Source organism: Fonsecaea nubica, assembly GCF_001646965.1.
Source record: "Fonsecaea nubica strain CBS 269.64 chromosome Unknown Scaff45, whole genome shotgun sequence".
Taxonomy (NCBI): Eukaryota; Fungi; Ascomycota; class Eurotiomycetes; order Chaetothyriales; family Herpotrichiellaceae; genus Fonsecaea; species Fonsecaea nubica.
The window spans coordinates 42,086-63,940 of record NW_019173718.1 but is presented as its reverse complement, the minus strand read 5'-3'; the positions used below and the strand labels follow the sequence as shown (position 1 = coordinate 63,940).

Here is a 21,855-nt window from a genome sequence, read left to right as displayed (position 1 = left end):
TGCGGGTGGAGTGTATCAATGCTACTGTACAGTGAGATGTGTCAGAATATAGTGGCTGACCATGATGCTTCAAACATTCAGGAAGCCCAAGTAATCTTGTGTTCAGTGTCGAAATGACTTTCACCTTGGATCGGAGGATACCTTAGGAATCAAGGGCCTCAGAGAATTCATTACAGATGTACATATGGGAGACGAGGCTGCAAAAGTCGAGGCTAGCCTGATCGGGTGATTCAGCCTCGTCGTCCTTGAGCCGAGGCAGTTCCGGATTCGTCATCAATGGGTCGCGTTGGTCGATCAAGGATCGAATTTCGCCCGAACTAAATAATTAGTTTTCTTATCCGCGTCTCGAGGACAACTCCGTCAAGTTCCTGTGCATCTGTGCAGTGTTTTGCCATACATTGCCAAATGGCATCCAGGTCGTGTTTGCTCCCCGGGGCTCTCGAGTGGCGGCTGGTGCTGGCCGGTACTTGTCTCTTCTCTGTCGGGGTCATTGCCGGAGGACTTTGGAACAAGAAGAAGGCTACGATCGTGCGGTCTCCGAGAGTGACGGTGCTGCCGAAGCTGTCCCCAGAGGAAATCGCCGACATACCCTACCCTCCAGATGTGCTCCCGGGGGCCCGCGACGTCGAAACACCTCACGGCTCGATAAGAGTGTACGAGTTCGGCCCGGAAGATGGGCGCAAGGTCCTCCTTGTCCACGGCATCAGTACTCCTGCGATTGCGCTGGGAGCCGTTGCCCACGCCCTTGTGGACAATGGGTGCCGCGTCATGCTCTTCGACCTGTTCGGACGAGGCTACTCGGACAACCCTGAAGACCTGCCTCACGACATCCGGCTTTTCACGACTCAGATACTGCTCGTCCTAGCGTCGTCGCCGTTATCGTGGACCGGCAAGGACTCTGGTAAATTCACTCTGATCGGTTACTCTCTCGGCGGCGGGATCGCTACGACCTTTGCATCCTACTTTCCCAACTTGATCGACAGCTTGATCCTATTTGCGCCGGCCGGAATACTGAGGCCCTATCACATCAGCCGCACGAGCCATCTTATCTATTCGGAAGGCCTGATCCCAGAGTCTTTGCTGCAGCGCTTGGTGAGAAAGCGACTTCGGAGTCCCATGGCCAAGCCACTGAAGAAACCACTCGACAAGGATACCACGGTTGATGCAACTGAGGCGGTAGCGGCCGAGGTCAACCTTGAAGCCAATTCTCAGGCTCTTCTCTCCAAGATACGTCCCCACGTCACTGTCGAGAAGACGGTCATCTATCAGCTAGACAACTACCCGGGCTTCGTCGCGGCATTCATGTCCAGCATTCGCTACGGTCCTATCCGACATCAGCATGACCGATGGCGAGCATTTGGCCAACATTTGGCCCGCGTAAACCAAGAGACTGGTAAGCAGAAGAAAGTGCTGATCGTCCTGGGGACCAACGATCCCATAATCATCCAGAAAGAGGTCCAGGAAGATGCCACAGAAGTGCTCTCGGGCAATGTGGAATTTGCCATCTTCGAGGCCGGACACGAGGTGCCAGTCACGAAAGGCGACCAAATCGTTGCCCGGATTCTGGATTTCTGGCAAAGGACAGACTGAGGAAGAGTCATGACAACGCATTGCAGCTTTATCCACCACATTGGACGGCGGGACCCAATAGATCAGGCGTCGTGGCGAGCGTGGCAGGACAAGACCAGAAGCGGATAGATCTAGACCTGTCAGAAGATTTGCAATAGAAGATAGATATTTTTGGGTCTGGAGGTAGACAATTATCAATTGTTTTTGATCCCGGCCCCTGTCGCCAAAGAAGAATAACAGAAGGAGATACAGTTCGTCCCGTTTTTGTTGCCCAGGTTGTTAGAAACAGCCTCGCTCAGCCTCGTCAGTGGCTAGAACACAGCTCCGGCACCACCCGCTCCTCCCCACCATGTCAACCTTGTAGCCTTGCTCGACAAGGTATAGAGGTACCTTGCATATCTTGGTCTTTTATCCACGTCAGTGCACGCGACCCTCAAAGCGCGTGGTCCATCCTCATCCAACCACTTCTTCCCCATTTATTCCCCCCTTTTTAGTCCCCGGGACCTTTGGTGAACTACTTCCTGCTCTGTCCTTTCCTCCCTCCACTCAACTTCGTTCCCCTGGTCAAAGTCTCTGGTCACTCACAACCAACCAGCGTCATGCGGTATACCTCCGCCTGCCGGACGATTTTCGCGTCTGTGATTTCGTCCATCTGTCTCATCAGGGCGGCCGTGGGTTCGTCCGCGCTGTCGAAGCGCCCGATGATACATCCGATTTTGTTCTTGGCTGGGGGCATTCCCCTGACCACGGCCTGTGCGCCAGAGTGCCGGCCGAGCACGATGAAGTCCATGACCGTGTTGGTCGCCCCGTAGAGGAAGACGTGCACCATGGCACCGCCGCCCTCGTGAGCTTTTCCAGCCAGGGCGACTTGGGTGTCGATCTGGTCGATTCTATCATCATGTCAGTCTTCCCTCGGGGGTGGAGTGTCTATCCACTGTCTCGAGCTTGCCTCAATGGTTGAGCCGCCGCCATGGTTTCACAAAGAGTAAGTCAGTTTACGCGGAGACTGTCGAGATTGGAATGAAAAAGCATCAAGGCTCGACTGCACTGGTCTGTGGTTCATACCAGGCACAAGTAGAATGGGTGTTGCTTTCTCTAGAAACCAGGACTTCCCTCACGACCTCCTACTCCCCGATATTTATATGCCTCCGGGAGAGCGCGTTTTCGACTCAACCGCCATGCAACATTTCAGCTGCCCGCTTCTCGTCAAGGGGTCTTACATCATGCGCAAGTGCAATTGTCTGGTACAGAAGGGGTCGGTTCTTTGCTAAGGGAATATAGAGTTCCTTCTCGGCCAGTGATTTGGTCCATGGGTACCCCCACGCACAGTGGGCATTTGAGTGGGCGTCAAGGTGGGCAAGAAAGCAAGGCTCAAGGCTGGTAAACCGCATCATCTTGGTCCAGCCCCAGACACCCGTCAGCAGGAGGCAAATCCCGATCTAAGGATACACGAGGCCTCTGGGAAGTCAGGCGCCAGACTGGGCAGGTCCGTTTGAGAGACAAGCATATTGTTTTACGAGGTATCATCGCGCAGGGTCAGCGTGCAGAGAGTCCTCGTTACGGGAACCCATGGAGCTGACGGGTAGTCGATGATATGACTCAATCAAGCAACCCGTTCGTGGTCTACTCTGCCCTAGCAAACTCTCCAGTCAAGGATGCTGTCACCCCGGGGCTCAACGGAGTAGCAGCGGTGTTCCGGCACGGCGTAGGTCCAGGCAACCTGCTTTTATCCTGGGCAATGAAATCGTTAGATCGGGCTCTCGTGCTGTGTCTCACTAGCTCGATCGAGTTTCACCGATTCTAGCGATACGTGCCGGGCGCTGTTTCCTCGTGAACCAGGGCACGTTTGAATGAGCCCTTCCTCAGGAGTCCAGGGTTGTCCTGTCACTGTCCAACCCCGGATATTCCCCACCCCAGACGATACCCCGGACCGTTCTTCGTTTTTGTCGCAACATCAGCCGGGCGCGCTTCCTCAGGCCGACTTCTTCCGATGGTCACCCAATCAGGCCATGAACCCTTGTGTGACACAAATAATGGTGACTAGTGAAGGGGGCTTGGACGCAAGGTATCTTTCGTAGCAGGACAGGCTTCGCGGCTCTGATTGGAACAAAGGTACGGGACGCCTCGAGGGGACATGTTGGCGACGACCGCGAAAAAAATGCACCTCGCTGAGACGGTACATCACAGCGGAGGACATCAAACATGGGCAGTCTGGCAAGGCAAGACAAGTCACCCCCACACCGGACAGCCAACCACGAGCTGTGGACAAAGTGCAGAGCTGCCGTTATTTTGCACCCCACGGAAACTCCGTCTAAAAGCAGACATCGCGGAGAGGCTCGATCTCTACAAGAGCACATCGGCCCGCCCGCTTTTCAGGACTCGATTGTCAACGGAAATCGCATTTGCATTCGCCATGGCAGCGTCTCACCCACGCAGAACCGTGGGGGAACACTTCATTGCACCTCCTCGGGAGGCCCCGTCTCGAGGTACCACTCGTGACGGGGGACCCTCATAACTAGGACTTGGTTTCGGGGGCGGCCAGCCTCACTATGACGGGGCGGGCGAGAGAACACCATCCCAAAACCCAACCATCAGAGAGACGGGCAAGCTGACGCAAAACTGGGAGATGCCTGCCTGTCCAAGACTTGCAGAGTTTTTGTTTTTGTTTTTTTTTTTTCTCTTTCCAGGTCCTGCCGGACGGCCCTCGTCCAAAGACTCTCGTGCCGGGGCCAGGTTACTCCTCTTCTTTGAAGAGAGTGGAGTATGGCCATCAACTACAGCTACAGTTACTACCTAGGTACGAGGCATTACTGTACATGACTCGGTAGGAGCTTGGGAGCGATGGCGATTGGAGGTTCGGAGAATTGGATCTTCCAGCCGTTGAAATGTACCATTACATAAATAGAAAGGCGCCAACCTCTCTCGGCAAAGCTGCCTCGCTCTACCCCGCTTCCAACTCCCTCCTTTACGCGTTTGTCCAGAGGTATATCGAGTACCTATCGAGCTATGTACGTGCCTTGCCTTGCACCAGGAGCTGTCTCGGTGCCCGCTCGACACCAGCGCGTAAGAACTGAGCGCCTTAAATCCTTTCCACCGGGCATACCTTTTGCGGCACCCGGCGAGGCCGGATTGCCCAAGGATAAGTGCCCAGTGCACAAAGATTACGGTGTTGAACAGTTGCAGTAACCGAGGCTCAGGGGCCTGGCTGACGTCCTCGGTAAAAGTGACACTTTGTCACCCCAGAGACCAGAGAGGAGAGAGAGAGAGAGAGAGACTGCTTATGGAAGGTATCCCTGTGCATATTCTTAGATTTCAATAAAAGATGATATAGATTTTCTCTGGTTAGTGTTCGTGGTGGGATTGGCTCAGAATTCAAAGAACGGCATTTACTAATACCTGTACTCGGTACCTTTGAGCAAAATCTATATCGCGGTTTCTGGCAAGACACGACCGACTCCGAGCACGCAAACTGACAAGTATCTGATCTTAGCACAAGAGAAGAAAAGATGGGTTCCTCTCGCCGTAGGTGTTTTCCCTCTCCCGCCGCCCGTCCATCCATCCATTCACATATATCATATGATGCCCTCTCTCCCATTGGGGATTGGGAGTGCCGCAAAATTCCACAAACTCTTTTTTCTGACAGAGAAATTCAAATGGACAGAGAAAATCCGCACCACCCTCACAGACCTGTTTGGGGTCAAGCATCCCGTGATGCTCGCCGGCATGGGAGTCGCTGCAGGGCCGAAGTTGGCTGCCGCGGTCACCAACGCGGGCGGCATCGGCGTCATTGGCGGTCACGGGTACAGTCCCGACGGGTTGCGTGAGCAGATCCAGGAGCTCAAGTCGTACTTGACCGACAAGGACGCGCCGTTTGGCGTCGACATCCTGCTCCCCCAGGTGGGAGGCAACGCGCGCAAGACAAAGTAAGTGACCCGCGAAGAAGGAAAATGCCAGCCTGGCTGGTGTTGGAGACAGATTGCAGATCGATAGACCCTCATCCCCTCCAACCGCTCCTGACTCGAGAGGATTGCCACTGACAAACAAGTCCTCTCTGACAAAAAACAGTTATGACTACACCAAAGGCAAATTGATGGAACTCATCGACGTGGTCGTAGAGTCCAAAGCCCGCGTCTTCGTCTCCGCCATCGGAGTTCCCCCCAGACAGGCGGTCGAGCGCCTCCACGCCGGCGGCGTCCTGTACATGAACATGATTGGACACCCCAAGCACGTCCAAAAGTGCCTGGACCTGGACGTGGACATCCTGTGCGCCCAGGGCGGCGAGGCCGGCGGCCACACGGGCGACATCCCCTTCTCCGTGCTCATCCCCGCCGTGGCCAAGCTGCTCAAGGGCCAAAAGTCCGCTTTTACGGGTGTCGACGTCCAGCTCGTGGCGGCCGGTGGTGTCTCTGGTGGTGAGAGCTTGGCTGCCGCGCTGATGCTGGGCGCTTCGGGCGTCTGGGTCGGCACGAGATTCATCGTGGCCAATGAGGCCGGTGCTTCCAAAGCTCACCAGGAAGCCGTCTTGAGTGCCGGTGTCGACGACACTGTCCGGAGCGTTATATTCTCAGTGCGTTTTTTTTTCCCCTCCACCACATATCACTCCTTACATTATCTCCACATTTCCCGTCCAATCCTCTTTTACACACCCTTCTCATTCCTTCCCTCAAGATCACCATTTAATGGCATGTGTCCAACCCTAACATACAAAAAACCCCCCCATCCAGGGCCGACCCCTCCGGATACGCAAGACCAAATACATCCTCAACTGGGAAGAGAACCGACAGGAGGAGATCAAGGCCCTGACGGGCCAGGGCATCCTCCCCGTGCTGCACGACTCGGAGCAACACCCGGATGACGACGAGATCCTCGACAACATCCACCCGTACCTGATGGGCATCGTGGCCGGGTTGGTCAACCACCGCAGCAGCGCCAAGGAGATCCTCGACGAGATCGTCGACGGCGCGGCCGAGAAGCTCCGTCAGGGCAGCGTCATGCTCGTCAATGAGCCGAAGTTGTGAAAACGACAGTATAGGACAGGACAGACAAGAAGAGGCGAGACAGATATACACTTCCTGGAAAAGGAAAAAAAAATTGGCTTACAGACTTCCTCTTTTCCTCCCTCCGTTGAGATGTGACGCTTAACTTTATATTGAAAATCATCAAGTGCCTTTTCTTCCCCAATTTGTAATCGAGATCCTCAAGCAAGGTTGATTGTCTTACTCGCTTCGCCAAGTACCTCGTACTCATACTTCGACCACTACCGCCAAGGGCTACTTGTACTCGTACCCTTCCTTACCCGCACTCGTATAGACAGCGATCTCCTTTGTCGAGCATTATATATCCTGTATCTCACATCCGGATCCCCTCGTATACCGTGCTCACCTTCTCCCCATATATACGTGTCATATATCCTTGAGAGGAGAAAACAAGAGCTCCGCAGAAGAGGAGTGGGAATACAACTTTAACTTTTTTGGGTGGGCTTTACTGTAGGTATATATGTATGTATGTATGTATCTCCCTCTCTCTCCACTCCTCTCTCCCTTCTCTTTCTCCATCTCGTAGTGTATGAATGTGTGTGAGCGTGTCTTTTGCGCCTTGATTCGGCTGGCATCTCTGCATCTTCGTGCGTGGTCAACGTCCGTCTATCCTCACCTCCATCCATCCATCAATACATGTGCGCTTGCATCTGAAAAGCACCCAGTCCTCTTCTCGTGTCGCCCTCATACTCTCGTCTCTCGTTTGTGTTACTCCTGCTGTTGGTCATTTCTCCGTCCTTGTCCTCAACATGATGCGCCCATCTGCACTTGTGAAGCCCTCTACCGCATCCATCTCCATTATACGTCTCGCGTAAGCACGTGCTCATCGAGAGCCTCCCTTGTGGTCTGGATTTCTCAAGAGGTTGTCTTCATCGCATTTGTGCCTGTCCTGTAGCCGGTCTCCTTCCCACAGCACTCGTCAGAGTGAGCCGTCTCTTCTTCGCTTCTGGACCTCTCCCCGCGAAAAAACCGGCTCTCCCTCCTCTTCTTGTGCGACAAAACAGCCCCATGGGAATGTTCAGGGTACTTGGAATGCAATTCCAGTGCCTGCCAGCCAGCCAGCGAGATCCCCTTTGTCTTGTCCATCCATCCACCCCCCATGCACATCCTTGCCTGTGCAAGCAACTCCTGTCCACACCCCACCCACCGCAAACAACCCAAAAACAAACAAACCAGAAACAAACCACCCCAAAACATTCGAAAAAGCGAAAAGGAGACTCGTCGGAAATAAGATTCAGTGGAGGCTTTAGAGGCTCCACGAAACCAGGGGTATCATAAGCCAGCAAGAAAGTATGGTTAGTTTTAAAATAAAAGAATGGTTCCACAATAACAGTGTAGTCCCTTCCCTGGGGCCCCCTGTACCTCTGTCAGACAAGAGAGTGAGGAGCTTCCATATCCTGAATAGGACAGCTCAAAACGCGAGTTCTGTGCTGTGCTTTAGTAAATGTGATATATCGGCCGTCAGATCTGTTGTTGGTTTGACTGTCTAGGTAAGAGTGCCGTGCTTGTTGCCCTAGTTCCCATGTGAACGAACATACGCCATGCAAGGGAATATTCGGAGCTGTTACCCTGCGCCGTGCGCCGCTTGCCGCATGCTGCCTGTAACCCGTCCCTGCCGGAGCCATAATTCGCCAGAAATGGAGGAGAAGAAGCGCCTGTGCTTCTTCTTCTCCTCCTCCCACTTCTTCAAGAAGAAAACGCCGCGTCGAAAGTTTTCTCGTCGTCGAGGTTGACCGAGGAAAAAGCAAATAACTTTTGGTAGGCTATTTTACCCAGACCTGGATGCAGAAATATGGGGGTTGTGTGGTATTAATCCTTTGCCAGAAAAGATCAGATGGGAAATATCCTCGCCTCTCCATTCCGAAGTAGCGGAGATGTGTCGTTGAAATGAGTGGAAGAAATTAGTTGTCACTTGATAAAGGACAATTAATGTCGACGTGTTTTTCAGAGTCGGAAATGAATGTCATCGTTCTGGTAGAGGGGGAAGTCCTTCTCCCTTTGCGCGTCCAGGAGTCCGTATTTGCATCTCGGCAGAGAGCCCGGCCGTCAAGACCGAATGAGGCTTCTGCACCATCAAGAGCTGCAAATAGTACTCTCGGTCAATGGACTTTGACAAAGGGGAAGAGAGACCGCTCATATCAGAAGAAAATCCCATTTGTTTTGCTGCATCACGTCCCGCCAGTGGACGTTCTGGTTCCTCGGTACTGCTACTGTCGCGGTCGTTGTCGAAGAAGTGGTTCCGGTTAGGCTTCCGGTGCCGGTGGGAGCGGCGGCTGCGGTAATTGGCGTCGAGATCGATCCTCCAGGGCTTCCGGCCGTCACCGGGGTGGCTTCACACACTCCAGCGGAGACAACTACATCGTCGTTGCGTCTCCACACCTCGTGCAACAGGCGCACCATTCTCCCAAATGAACCTTGATCGGCGGCTTCGCCTAGTAGGTCGCACCGCTCGGAGAGGACTCGGCGGAATGGAGAGGCCGGGATCGAATTCGCACCGCAGATAAGCATGGGCCAGACGAGGCATCGGTCGAAGCCGTTGGGACCGGAAGGGATGAATTGAAGGAGGTCAGCCATCTGCGAGATCAGGTTAACGGTTGCGGCCTGGTAGCGGTTGTACTCGGGCACGAGTGAGCAGAGGTAGACACGAGCGGCCTTGCGGAAGATGGCGGTGATGTTCTTGGTCAGCTGTTTCGGTCGGAGGACGCCAGTCCTGCTAAACGGAAGCTGCAAAGGCTCTTGAGGCTCGATTGAGTCCAGTGTGCCGGCTAGCGAGGTGATATGGCTGCACATCCCGAAGTCGTCTAGTTTACCCTCGACCTTGAGCGAGTCGAGGCATGCAACTTCTGAGAGAAGATACATGACGTAGTCGTTACAGCCCATCAATTTCTCGAGTCCCGTCGATGCACTGGCGAAGAACATGTTTCTGTAAGTGTGAGAGAATCGCGGGGCCTTGCCGAGCATGGTGGCGCCGAGGATGTCGATCCACGCAGTCAGACTCATATTGAACGGTGGATGACCACCTGTCGGGGCATTGCTCTCTAGATTCTGTGGTAAGTTGAGCTTCTGCACAATGTCCGCCGCGGCTTGGAAGTGCTGGTGCCAGGGGATCAACTCCTTCTCAAGATCCAACGCTGAGCCGACACAGCATTGCATCGAAATCATCCCGAGTAGAGCATCGAGCATTTCGGTGTGTTGGCTATCACTATTCAGTGCATCGACCACGATCGTCACAAAGGCGAGCTTATGGCGCATCGCATCGTCGTCTGCGGCGTTGTTCAAAAATTGTCCGTTGCCCTTCATGTGAGTAGCAGCAGCCAAGAGGCAGGAATGGAGATAGGCCTTGTTATTTTCTAGAGAAGGCAATATCACGTTTGAGCGGACCGAGCCGTGTTGGTAGGCCTCGAGGACGGGAAATAGCAGTGGCAAGACGCTTTGTAGCAAGTGTTCGAACAGTGGCTGATCGCAATCCTCGAGTTGGACCAGTGAGCATTGAGGTTCAAATTGATGCGCGACGTGGGGGACATCAAGGTTATTGAAATCGAAGTCGCCTTCGGTCCAAGAGTCCTGTCGGCTTTCGAAGATGTCTTGCTGTACCCAGTCATCTCCGGTGTATGACGGCAAAGTCGCATGAGCAGGTGGAGGGTAGAAGGTGCTAAAAGTTGATATCGACGAGTCGCGCCGAGTGAGTTCATCATTAACATAGGTGTGACGCTCCGTCTTGACATCCACCTCCCATGGGATGGCTTGCGCATATGACTCGGGAGGCATGTAGATGTTGGGACCATACGGATCGAAGAGGCCGGGAGTGGTTGCAAAGGACGGGTCATAGGTGGGGTCGTATTCGTCTTGAGAGTCCTCCGAGTAAGACTGGGCGGCATTGTTCAAAGCATCTGTGCATAGATTAGTTGGGACTTCCAAGCAGTGCTCCACAGGTATGTGGTCGGATGTACATTGACTTTGAGTACTTGTATTCTTTTCAGTTGTCTTTGTTCTTTTGATGATGGTCTTGATGTGCTCTTTCTGCTTCCTCCGTGTCTCATTGTTGCTCCACCAGTGGGGTCGCTTGTACTCGCAGTCAAGGCCCAAGTGTCTACATGCCTTGCATTTGGGCTTCCCTTCGTCACACTTCTTGCGCCGTAGACGGCATGTGAAGCAACCTGACGTCAAGCTTAGTCTTCATCCACATCCAAAAGAGACACTGCGATTCGTGGCATAACTCACCTGATCTCGAGCGTCTGTGCATCTTGGAGGACTTGGTGTTGGGCGAGTCCTTCGTCGCGGAGGCCGCCTTCTTCTCGCTTGCGGAAGCCATTGCTGATAGTTCTGGGACAGTCTCTTCCGTATGTAGTCTTGGTTCGGCGCACATCAACAACGATGAGATGCAGATATAAAGGACGGCAATGACAGGATGAGGTCGGCGAGCCGCGCTGCTGTTAATTATTACGAGGGAATGGTCGCGAACACTGTCCAGCAGTATTCGCAGGCTCTAAGGGGGGGTTTGTCGACGACGGAAGGGACAACAGCGAGGGCAACGGTCTGCCTTGGAGGAAGTCACGGCGACATTGGCCGAGGATGGTGTATATGAGAGACTTCAAAGTTCTCGCGAACGATGGAGAGAGCTATATTTGGATCCAAGAGGGGAGAAATCATGCAAGCACGATGAGGCTCCAAGCAGGTCGAGTAGAGGATCCGGCTGTAGGAGAAGATTGTCTGCATGAGGGACGAATGAGAGAGAAGGGCGGCACATGTTAGAGGAGGTGTATCTATGAATATCGCGTCTGTGTCTGGAGACGCCCATCCAGTATTGGTGGTTGGGATGGCGGGGATAGGAACCTCGTTGATTGAGCAATGAATGACTTGATCGAATGGATTATTGTCGAGGTAGGTCAACATGCTTCGGTTGATTCGGTCGCTCGATAGTCTGCAGCAAGGATGAGGAATCAGCGTGAGGTGTGGGAGCTCTGAGCAGTGATTGGGTGTTGAAAGGTGGAGGGCGCTTCGAGGCTAAGATTAGACCATGAGAGCTTCGACGAGTCCCCATGAGCAAGTGTGTTAGCGCCTCTAGGTCCAGGCCTGCATCAGGAACCTGAAGCATCCACACCTCCCTTGTTAGGGCCCAGTTTTTGACGTCCAAATCTGTATGTAGAGCCAGCAGGTTCACAACAGCCCTTGGCCGGTCAAATGAGGCCCCGAACGACAATCGAGCCACTGAGAGAACAGTTTGTTTCCTTCTGGCGTTCGAAGAGGCAACTAACCGAGTTGAAAGAGGAGGTAACAACCCATCGGAGACCTGGTGTGGGTCATTGCCCAGACCCATTCACAGAGTCATGCGGAACTGTGCAGGCGAGGTACATCTGGGATCTGGTGAGAGACAATGCAAACTGCTTGTGCGAGAAGGGTACCAGTTTCTAGGGTGAACCAGGGGAAGTCGTTACCAGAGCCATGTACACCACCTGCGCAAGGACACAGCGATGCGGCTGGCCATGCAACCGGCACACCGGGTTTCTTGGGACACCAGTTGTGCTTGAATGCTGCACAACAGCAAATGGGGAGAATTTACCCCAAGAAAGTAATTGCACACGTCATGTCAGGCGAAGACGACACGGACAGATGCAGTCCTAACGCTTCACTTCCCAACAACAGCACCAATTGTGACAGAGTCCTGCTGCCTTTGACTCTTACAGAACCTTCGACCGGAGGAAAAAACCTTCTTCTAGCACGTGCACTGCTTTGCGATTTCTCCGCAACGTTGAACCTGTACCACGGTCTCGAAAACCTTTACAGTGTCTTCTGTACACCCTCTCACAAGCCACAAGGGGTGTCCGCAGAGTTTCGGGAGCACGTTGATCGGCTTTGGTCGGCTTGGCTTTCAAGGGAGGGAACGCACACTGTAGGATCGAGGAGGGTCAGCTGGGTAGAGAGGGCAGTCTGGCCTTGTCAGGTGAGGGAAAGGCAGGAGAAAAAGAACCGATGGTGTGCAGCAAAAGCTGGGAATCGGAACAGTGATTGGATCTGAGCACCCGGATCAAGGTCGAAGGCTGGGGCCTAGTGTTGGAGCTATCGTGGGTGAAGAAAGGGAGTTTCCCTGCTGCGGTGAAGTTCAATCTGGGTGTTGAAAATCGCGGGAGCGACGGGAGCCAACCGTGATGCCAAGACAACTCTCGTGCATTAGTCTTGCATTAGTCATATTTCCTAGTGTAGTGGGGCGTGTGCTTGGTAGTGGGGTCTCAAATGCCAGGAACTGGTCAAATGCCTGCAGACAACAATGTCCTTACAGGCTCTTGCGACTTGTCGTTGAGAGCTTGGACCAGCTTCCGAAGTGCTCGCTACTCTTGCTCCATCACTCGACTCGCTTGTACCAAGTCTGATAGTCCGCTCGAGAGCTTGACCTCGTTCGCGCTCCCCTTCCCCTCACATCTCCCCTCGCTTCCTTCGCTTTGCATACGGCCATTATTGTACGGGTTAAGGGTACTTCATCATGATGTGCTTATTTTTAGAACCTCGATGCTTCTCAATTTTTCTCATGGCTTGCTTAAAGCAATTGTGATTGTTTGTGCTCAGGGAGGGAACATAACTCAGACTGCTGTGATAGGGCTGAGGATGCAGCCTTCGGAGAACTTTCCATTGATGAGTTGCTGCTTCTATTCTGGGACCAACGGTTAGAGTCTGGAAGTGGAGGATACAGTTGAGGAGAGAAAGGAGTCAGTTCCCTTTGTGCTGTACAGAGCTCGTTGCACACAGAGATAGATGGAGAATCATTGTACCGCTACATGTCCTTGCCTCGCATTTGTACACGGCTGTTCTTTCCCTAAAGTCCCCTTGCTTATATGCAGAACTGCCCTGTCCATGACGCAGCACTGCACACTGCATGGACACACACACTGAGAATGCGACGATAATTGCTGTGCTACCTCAATACCATACCGGAGCACATGCACTTCTCTATTACCCCTCCATTCATGTGGACCGTCCCGGAGAAGCTTCCTCTCAAGCACAACATCCTCTCCACGACATTACCCGAAACCTTCTAGACTGTTCGCGCAACTTACTTGAGCCACGAGAACTCTTGCACTGTTTTATCATGAACGCAAACCACAGATCCCGTTTGGTGGTCTAGAGTGGTCGGATTTCATCCCAAAGCCCCTGAAAAACAAGTCCGCCAACACCTCAGTAGAGGACTCCAGTAGGATTAGCAAGCAGCGATGCTGCATGGACGGGTGCTAGCACTCGTACCTAAGAGCATGCAGGCGAAGCTGCAAGTCGCCGAGGGGGAAAAGTCGGCTCCACGGCCTCCACTCACCCCCCTCCCCCCCAAAAAGGTTCTTTTTACCCTCGTTGCAGCCCAACTTGCAGTTTGGGCTAAGCTTTTTACAGAAGGCGCGTCGCAGCAAGTGTCGACTCTTTTGTTGGGAGGTTCTGTACAAGCTTGTTCATGCTGCGATCCGAGTGATCCAGTGACGACTTTCCAAGGCAGTGTTCCATCCTGGGAGCTCCCAGGTACCATCTCAGGTACCATGTAACGTCGTCCTACGGGGAAATGTACCACGACAAGGTCACCTGTGTCCTGCCAGAACTGTCGCCAAGTAGCGGTGGGCTCACCGCTGCCAGTTTGTGGCTGCCATGTGTAATGGGCTGGGATCAATCACTCTCGTGCCAGAGACACGAGGGTGACTTTGGAAATTTTCGTCAACATCGTGCGCAACGTGCTCTCACAATCCCTCGTGGAGTAGGCGACCCTTTCCGTAAGGATAGTGGACACTCAAGCAAGTACAATGCTAAAAGACTTTCTCAAGAATATTGCTTGCAGTAGCGCTAGGGAAGGAATATCACACTTGAGCTATTGGCATCAATAATTGAACCCTTAGCGAGGAAACGTTCCCCCCCGCGCCGTATGAGGAGGTTGCAGAGATGACGGGAGAAGTCCCTCTCTTGGGGAAAACTCTCCCCACGCCAGCCTCGGTTTGACTTTGAAAAATCAGCCAATCTGTCATCGAATTGAGACGAAGACCTCTTATCGCGGAAAGGGCCGCTTTGGCCGTTTCAATGTTCTATCCCTTCTGTGAAAAGTCCGTTTCTTATCGGACCCCTCTCTGTTCGACGCGAGAACCTAGGAGGGGAGGGGTAGATGTTCAGGGTCGGTTGTCTAGAACCAAATCGTCCCAAGGGTCTCATTCGTTGAGCTCTCCCACAAACCCTGAATCAACCTAGATGGACGAAACCTCAACTGTAAATGTCGTGCCCGTAGAACGTCAGCTGCTGCTCTCCCAGAAACCAGTGCAGAGGGTCCGAGGTACATGTGCGTATTGTGGAAGGGTGTGACGTACTGAGCAGACTGGGTACCTTCTGCCCTTGCGACTCTGCGACGGGTACGAGGTACTATCTTGTGACTCGCAGTGAGGAGACAATGCTTGGTCACCCGTTAGCTCCAAACGTTTGCCGAGAGATCAGCAGGGCAAACTCTCGCAAAGTTGAGAAAAGTCTATTGAGGGTCGACCGGGTTTTAGTTGTATTTTCTGGGACAAGTAGCCAATCAGAAAATTCGATTGCGGGTAGGGAGGAAGTGAATGGTGAGGAGGTTGGGAAACGACAGGGCGGGCAAGGGAAAATGGTGGTAAAGGAGAATTTAGCGGTACGGCACGCCGAGTAAAAGGCACGAAAAGGGAAGACCCTAGGGGATCTTCGGTAAAGGAAACGGCCTGAGCCAGGGAGATCCAACGAGTTGCAGCGAGTGAGAAGCGCCAGATGCTATTCCAGGGAACAGACTATGGAGGGTGGCTATACCAGAGCAGGAAGGGGGGGACCCCCAGTGGAAGGGTATTTTTGGAAATAAATCACCGGCGATACTGATTGGCTGAGATGCGGGGGATAATCAAGGTGCAGGATGTGCTGGGACCCACCCGGTCGCTTCCGTCACCCTTATACGTCCTCTCATTGGTCCAAGCTAACTGCGGGAAAGTGGGGGCGGCCAGGCCCTGACCGGGACGGCTTCAGCGCGTACTTTTCATAGATGCCCCTCCATTGGCACAAAGCCTTGTTGTCCCTGTCCATTACTCTCTTACCGCCAGCCTATGCCCGGCCACAGCAATATGCTTTTCACTGAGTGGCTGCCTCTGTGTCGTTTCACATCTATCGCACGCATAACCACTGCAGTAGCGATTCAATATCCTGCATCCCATCTCTGCAAGTACCCTGGCCTTGCATCTCCACTCGTCACAAGTGCTCAAGGCTTCTAACCGCCCACTTCCACCTCCGTGATGGTCTATACATACATACCAGAACCCCTTCGTTGGTTTCCATCTCCACCGTAATTCAATCTTCCAAGGTTGACCTCCAGCTGTAAAGAATACTGCATTCTTCATAGAGTTGCACCATGGAGTGGTCAACCCAATCCTCACCGCTTCAGGTGCAGCCTGTTGAGATGCTTCAGAAGGCACCAGATCTCTCCTTCCTCGGGCGACGGACAATAGCGCCTCGGCCTTTGTCAGAGGCAACCGAGATATTTGACACTGACAACGAGGATGATCCCGACTCACTTCCCAGACCTTGGGATTCGCAGGATGACGACAGTCAGTCGACTCTGTCGTCGAGTCGGGACGAGCTCCCAACTCCTCCTCAGAGTGGTGGCCTTGACGGCTTCGAGTTCCATTTCGACGACCGAGCAGTTTTGGGTCCTCGAGGGCCTCACTTGTTCAGTGGCACTCCTGACATCCTGACAAATCCCGACGACGACATCTTCCTCAATATCTCCCCGGCTGCCGAGCCCAAGACTCCAGCCAAACCTATCAACGCACTCAACACTGCCGTCGCAGAACTTGACGAATCCCAGGTTCGGCATTGGACTCCTCGACAGGTGGCTGATTGGATGGCCGAAGCAGGCTTCGAGCCAGCCGTCGTGGAGAAGTTCCTCATCCACGACATCTCCGGCAGCGTCCTGATTGACCTTCAATTCGAGGATCTCAAAGAGCTCGACATCAGCTCCTTTGGAAAACGCCACAGAGTTATGAGCTCGATCCACCAACTCCGAAACAGCAGCATGATCACCCTGGAAGCACCACTCTCAAGAACTCCTTCCCGGAATACCAGAAGTCCTCGAGCTGTGCAGCGGGTGGCTCGCCCAGAAGAATGCCATGTGGTCGTTGATCGATCTCGGTCCCGCAGACGAGGCCGCCAACCCGACATCGTCACCCCTGCCGAGTCAGTCTCCATTGTTGGAATCGAGCAGGTCCTCCCCAAAGAGCACAAGTGCTCGAAAGGCGAAGATTGCCCAAAGTGGCAGAAGCAACAGCGGAGAATTCTTCGTATGCAGCGCGCATGGGAGGATGATGCCCGCCGGCCTGTATCGGAGGCCCAATCCGAAGCCTTGCCGTCGGTCGTAGGCTCCTCAGACGTCCTTGGACCCTCTTCTGTAAAGATCACCGCCGAGACCCTTAGCGGTGTTCAGCCCCGAGATCCACAGGAGAGCGTTCGACAGTTCCTCACCTTCCAACACCTCAACAGTCCGACGCACTCCAGTAACCCTTCCCCGCCTCCTGCAGCATCTGCTTCATTTGCCGTCAAGTCAGCCAACCTCGCCGAGCATCTCCGTGGGCTTCCCAAGCTCACCATACCCGTGGGACAAAGTCAAGATGAGATTCCCTCGAGGACACCAATCTCTGCTCTCCAACAACCTACTCAGATCCAGGCTCAACTCAAGGCGCAGCTTCTGCGCGATCCATATCACTATGGCGGGGTGGCCTCACCAGCTGACATCTACCGTATAGACACTCCCATGTCGGCCACCGATATTCCCATCACTGCAATGGCTGCCGACCCCTGTCAACGCGATGTGTCTCAATCTGTGCCTCCCGAGATGCGGTATGGTGCGACATCGATAACAATCAGCCCACCTGACCCCATTCAGCGTTGTGTATCTACTCAGCCTGCCCCTCCACGGCGGCACATTCGACAGCAGTCTTTCACGCCGTCTGTGGCACCTGTCAAGGAGAACGATACACAGGAACCGCGTGCCGCCGCACGAGTCACTGAAATTGAACTCGCCCACCACCAAGGCTGGATGCGGAAGCGGAAGACTACTCGCATGCTCCGACACGAGTGGCAAGACAACTATTGCACACTGGTCGGCCATAAGCTGACAATGCACGACACTCACTACGCCAACGCCACTGCCCTGGAGGATATTGACGTGGATGAATACACCCTGCACGCCTACGCACAGGCATCAGGATCGAAACTCAGCGCAGCCTTCAAGAAAAGTCTCCTCGGCCAAGGAAAGGTTCCCGCCGGCGAGCACAGCTTCGCCTTCTCCCTCATCCCCGACAGTGAGAAGGTAAACAGGAGGATCTTTGAAAAAGGCCAAAAGTCCCACCACTTCGCCGTCGACAGCTCCAAAGAGCGCATCGAGTGGATGAGGAAGCTGATGCTAGCCAAGGCCATGAGGAAGAACGACACCTGTCGGATCTGAAACCCGCGTCAGTTTATTCTACCCCCCTTACTACCTTGCCTGTGAATATCGCCCCTCTCATGACTGAACGACTCTCCTACCAAGATGTTGCCTCGCGGCAATTCTCCTTTTTTCTAGCTCATCTCGCACCATCAGTCCTCAGCTACTACTACTACTATTACTACTACAACCTTGCATCAGCCACAGGAGAGAAACAGGAATCAGCATCAGCATCTGCATCATCATCTCCACAAACATTCATCAGCCTTGTTCTGCATTTTAGCGACCGGAGCGTTTTGACGTTTTTTCACCACCTGATTGATGGAAGGATTGGCGACATGAACAGATCAGACAACGGGGAATTCTTCTTCTCCCCCTCTTTCGGGTTTTGTCTGTATGTGTGTGTTGTCTGATCTTACTTTTTTGGCGCTGCTGTTGAAACCGAGATACCCCCAACCCTTACTACACAACATCTACTATACATCTACGACGACTTTGTCCTCTCTCTCCTTCCTCAATAGGAGAGAGAACACTCCACAAATCTCCTTTGTTGCCGCAATACCTCACTGCCATTGAGCAGTCGTCCCAGACCTTTCTGAGGGAGGCTGGGCTCTTTGAGCCGTGGACAAGAGTCCTCGTGCATTTTTACCCCTCTACTTTATATAGCTACTATTAGCCGAGTCAAACAACCCCAACAAAGAGGTGATGAACTCATTGCCTTCAATGAACGAAGGAAAAAACGGTAACAAGTACCCGTTTATGTTCCATTTTCTTTTCTGGTTCATCAAATCTCTGCGTTTGCTTAACTTCTACTGTACCAGTGATAACTTCAAGCCCTTTCTCCCATTGCTGACACTGCGGATCCAATACAATATGCCCGTTCCTATGAGTCTCAAAAGGTACTAGGACAGTATGTATGCATGAGGACAGATGCATAGTATCTTGGCGCGTGAATACTACTCTGAAGTAGGTACCGAAGTATTGAACTAGATAGTGTGCATGGGAATCGCGTCTGCCTGTTATTGCTTCTACCCATTCGACCAGGACAGTCTAGGCTGGTTTGGAACCTCAGGATTCAAAGTTAGTCGGTTCAGAGTCGGCTCTGGAAAGAGGAGATATATAAACACGTACTCCCACGAGCAACGGTACCACCGCTACCACTATACTACTGGTATTTCAGGAGTCATTGATTGGAAAATCCATCGACACCACCAAACCATGTCTAGCGAGCCCGACGAGAATACGACGGATACGATTTTCTCGCTCTCGCTGAACCGCGACGCCGGTCCCACCATCATCTTCCTCCACGGCCTCTGCTCCAACCACACCGAGTACACGCACGTGCTCCCCCTTCTGGCCGACCACCACCTCCTCGCCGTCGACCTGCCGGGCCACTCGCGGTCAGCGCCCATCCAGCCATTCAGTCTCGCCGGCGCGGCCGAACAGGTCGCGCGCGTGATCGAGCGGGAGGCGCACGACCGGCGCGCACACGTCGTGGGGTGCTCCCTCGGCGGGTTCGTCGCGCTGGACCTCGCGCTGCGGCGTCCCGAGCTCGTCGAGTCCCTGTTCGTCACGGGTGCGGCCCCCTTTGCCGGATTCAGGAGATGGTTCGCCGAGCACCCCAGCGTCCTGTACTGTCTCCAGGCGCCTATCTCCAAGTACAGCCCCGGCTGGGTCGACGGGGTCATCTGCGCGTGGATCGGGCTGCAAAAGCCTGCCGGCCTGCGCGAGGAGGAGAAGAGGAACTTCAGCAGGAAACTCCTGGCCGACGCGTTCACGGGCATCGCGCAGTTTGTCGCGGCGGATCTGCGCTCGCTCCGTGTCAGGACCTTGACCGTCGCCGGCGAGGCCCAGGACGATGTGCACGCGACCTGCGCCATGGCTGAATTACTGAGAGAAGGTAACCGCGAGAGTCAGGCGGCTATCGTCCGAAGGGGGGCGCATGCTTGGGATTTGCAGTCTCCGGAATTGTTCGCGAAGAGCGTCAAGGCTTGGATTGACGGGGACGATCTTCCAGATGGTCTGGTACTGGTGATATGAAAGTCAGGCTGTTAGGTTAGGGGAGGCGAGTGACTTGGACCCGAGTACTACTCGAACAATACCGGACGCGTATTTCCCTGCGGCAGTGACGGGGTCAAGAAGGCAAGGCAAGGCAAGGCACGGCACGGCAGGGAAGATACATCATCGACCACGTTCAAAAAATCCATCTGATAATCCCAGGATTCTGGTAAAAATGGTTGATTGATTCGAGGACAAAACAACTTCTACGACCTTCACCACCAAAGCCAGACACACGACATCCACCACCGCGAACATGACAGCCTCTCTTCTTCTTCCATCCGAACCACCCACTCTGTTGAAAGATCAGTGTTCAAGGGGCGATGCTGTCCATGTATTGCAATATGTTCCGGATAACCAAGAAAAAACGTGCTTTCCCAACCCCCCCTTGAGAACCCATCCCCACGTACTCCTCAAACCCATCTTGCCACCACTGGTATGTTGTCTCCAGTCAGTGGCTTCACAACATGAATGCCAAAGACCCCAGAACGACAGCGAACACCCCGGAGACGGCATAGCCGAGTCGATCGGCGGAGCCGGTAAATTTGGCGTTATTGGCTCCCGCACCTGAGGCTCCGCCGGGGACGACAGGCGTAACGGGCGGGGAAATGTTGTTATTGTTGCTGGTGCCATTGGTGTACTTGTTTCCGCTGTTGCCTCCAGCTTGGGCATTGGCGGCAGCACTGGCAGCTGCGTATGCACCAGCATTGGCGGCCGCGCCGGAGTCGCCGTTACTGGCTCCAGCGGCAGAGTTCCCACTGGAAGCAGAATTTGCACCAGCAGCACCGTTGCCAGAGGAAGCCCCAGCATTCGCGTTGGCATTTGCGTTCGCGTTGGCGGCGGCATTAGCATTGGCACCCCCGGAGCCAGCCCCCGAAGAGCCACTACTGCCAGAGCTTCCACTGGAAGAGCCAGAGCCGGAACCTGAACCGGCCTCAGCTTGGGCGTTGGCTCCTGCACTTGCTGCCGCTTGTGCTTGGGCACCGGCGCCTCCAGTAGGTCCAATCACAGGAGTCTGAGTGGCATAAGGACCGGTTGAGCATGGCGTGGTAAGAGTCATTGTGGTCGCTCCACCATTGTGGCAAAAATCGCAGGACACAACCGTAGTGGTAAAGCCTTCGGGGATGGAGGTTGGGTTCCTGGTCGCTTCACAAGGGCAGACTTCTGTGATGGTGTAAGTGGCTTGTCCAATTGATTGACCGTTGCTGCAGATTTGGTGATAGATGGTAAGGTACTCGTGGATTTCCTCCACGTCCCCATTCGGGAGGGTGGTTGTGTAAGAGAGGATTTCAGTGGTTTGGGCATTGGTTGGGGGAGGTGTGATCACGGGGCCACCACCGTTGCAATTGGGACCTGGGCAGAAAGTGATGGTGCTGGACAAAGTGGTAGTCGTGGTCAAAGCAGTTGGGCACACGGAATAATAGACGGTGGTGGCAGCAGTGTCCGCAGGGTCATTGACCACGGTGGTGGTTTGCGCGTTAACTGCAGCGATGAGCAGTGCCGCCAAGGGCATGTTGGTGCGAGTCGATCGTTTCATTTTTCCAGGTCCAGGCAGAGACGTGGTGTATGGGTTTTGCTGATTGTAGAATTGGCGTACCACGATCGCGCGAAGAGATTTCAAAGGAGTGACTGTTAGAGCAACAAAAGAGACGTTTCCAAACGAGTGTAACGAGTCTCGGAAAGAGAATGAGGCTATCGAGGAGTGAAAGAGAGCAAGAGGAAACCTTGTACCATTGCGCATGATATTTACCT

General features: G+C 53.7%; 7 protein-coding genes across 7 annotated transcripts; 4 read left to right on the top strand and 3 right to left on the bottom strand.

Annotated features, from left to right (window-relative positions):
* Positions 1-405: 405 nt before the first annotated feature.
* Positions 406-1,590, top strand: AYO20_06845 (hypothetical protein; the record flags this gene model as incomplete). The annotated part of the gene is made up of 1 exon (XM_022645133.1): positions 406-1,590. The coding sequence occupies one exon, from the start codon at positions 406-408 to the stop codon at positions 1,588-1,590; it is 1,185 nt and encodes a 394-aa protein (XP_022498846.1).
* A 556-nt stretch (positions 1,591-2,146) lies between these two features.
* AYO20_06844 (hypothetical protein) lies at positions 2,147-3,984 on the bottom strand (the record flags this gene model as incomplete). The annotated part of the gene is made up of 2 exons (XM_022645132.1): positions 2,147-2,459; positions 3,917-3,984. The coding sequence occupies 2 exons, from the start codon at positions 3,982-3,984 to the stop codon at positions 2,147-2,149; spliced, it is 381 nt and encodes a 126-aa protein (XP_022498845.1).
* Positions 3,985-5,075: 1,091 nt separating this feature from the next.
* On the top strand, positions 5,076-6,587 carry AYO20_06843 (hypothetical protein; the record flags this gene model as incomplete). Its single annotated transcript, XM_022645131.1, has 4 exons — positions 5,076-5,091; positions 5,213-5,492; positions 5,635-6,136; positions 6,294-6,587. The coding sequence occupies 4 exons, from the start codon at positions 5,076-5,078 to the stop codon at positions 6,585-6,587; spliced, it is 1,092 nt and encodes a 363-aa protein (XP_022498844.1).
* Positions 6,588-8,738: 2,151 nt separating this feature from the next.
* Positions 8,739-10,917, bottom strand: AYO20_06842 (hypothetical protein; the record flags this gene model as incomplete). The annotated part of the gene is made up of 2 exons (XM_022645130.1): positions 8,739-10,495; positions 10,827-10,917. 2 exons carry the CDS (start codon positions 10,915-10,917, stop codon positions 8,739-8,741), a joined length of 1,848 nt encoding a protein of 615 aa, XP_022498843.1.
* A 5,058-nt stretch (positions 10,918-15,975) lies between these two features.
* On the top strand, positions 15,976-18,066 carry AYO20_06841 (hypothetical protein; the record flags this gene model as incomplete). The annotated part of the gene is made up of 1 exon (XM_022645129.1): positions 15,976-18,066. The coding sequence occupies one exon, from the start codon at positions 15,976-15,978 to the stop codon at positions 18,064-18,066; it is 2,091 nt and encodes a 696-aa protein (XP_022498842.1).
* Positions 18,067-19,263: 1,197 nt separating this feature from the next.
* On the top strand, positions 19,264-20,085 carry AYO20_06840 (hypothetical protein; the record flags this gene model as incomplete). The annotated part of the gene is made up of 1 exon (XM_022645128.1): positions 19,264-20,085. One exon carries the CDS (start codon positions 19,264-19,266, stop codon positions 20,083-20,085), a length of 822 nt encoding a protein of 273 aa, XP_022498841.1.
* Positions 20,086-20,563: 478 nt separating this feature from the next.
* Positions 20,564-21,616, bottom strand: AYO20_06839 (hypothetical protein; the record flags this gene model as incomplete). Its single annotated transcript, XM_022645127.1, has 1 exon — positions 20,564-21,616. One exon carries the CDS (start codon positions 21,614-21,616, stop codon positions 20,564-20,566), a length of 1,053 nt encoding a protein of 350 aa, XP_022498840.1.
* Positions 21,617-21,855: the final 239 nt, after the last annotated feature.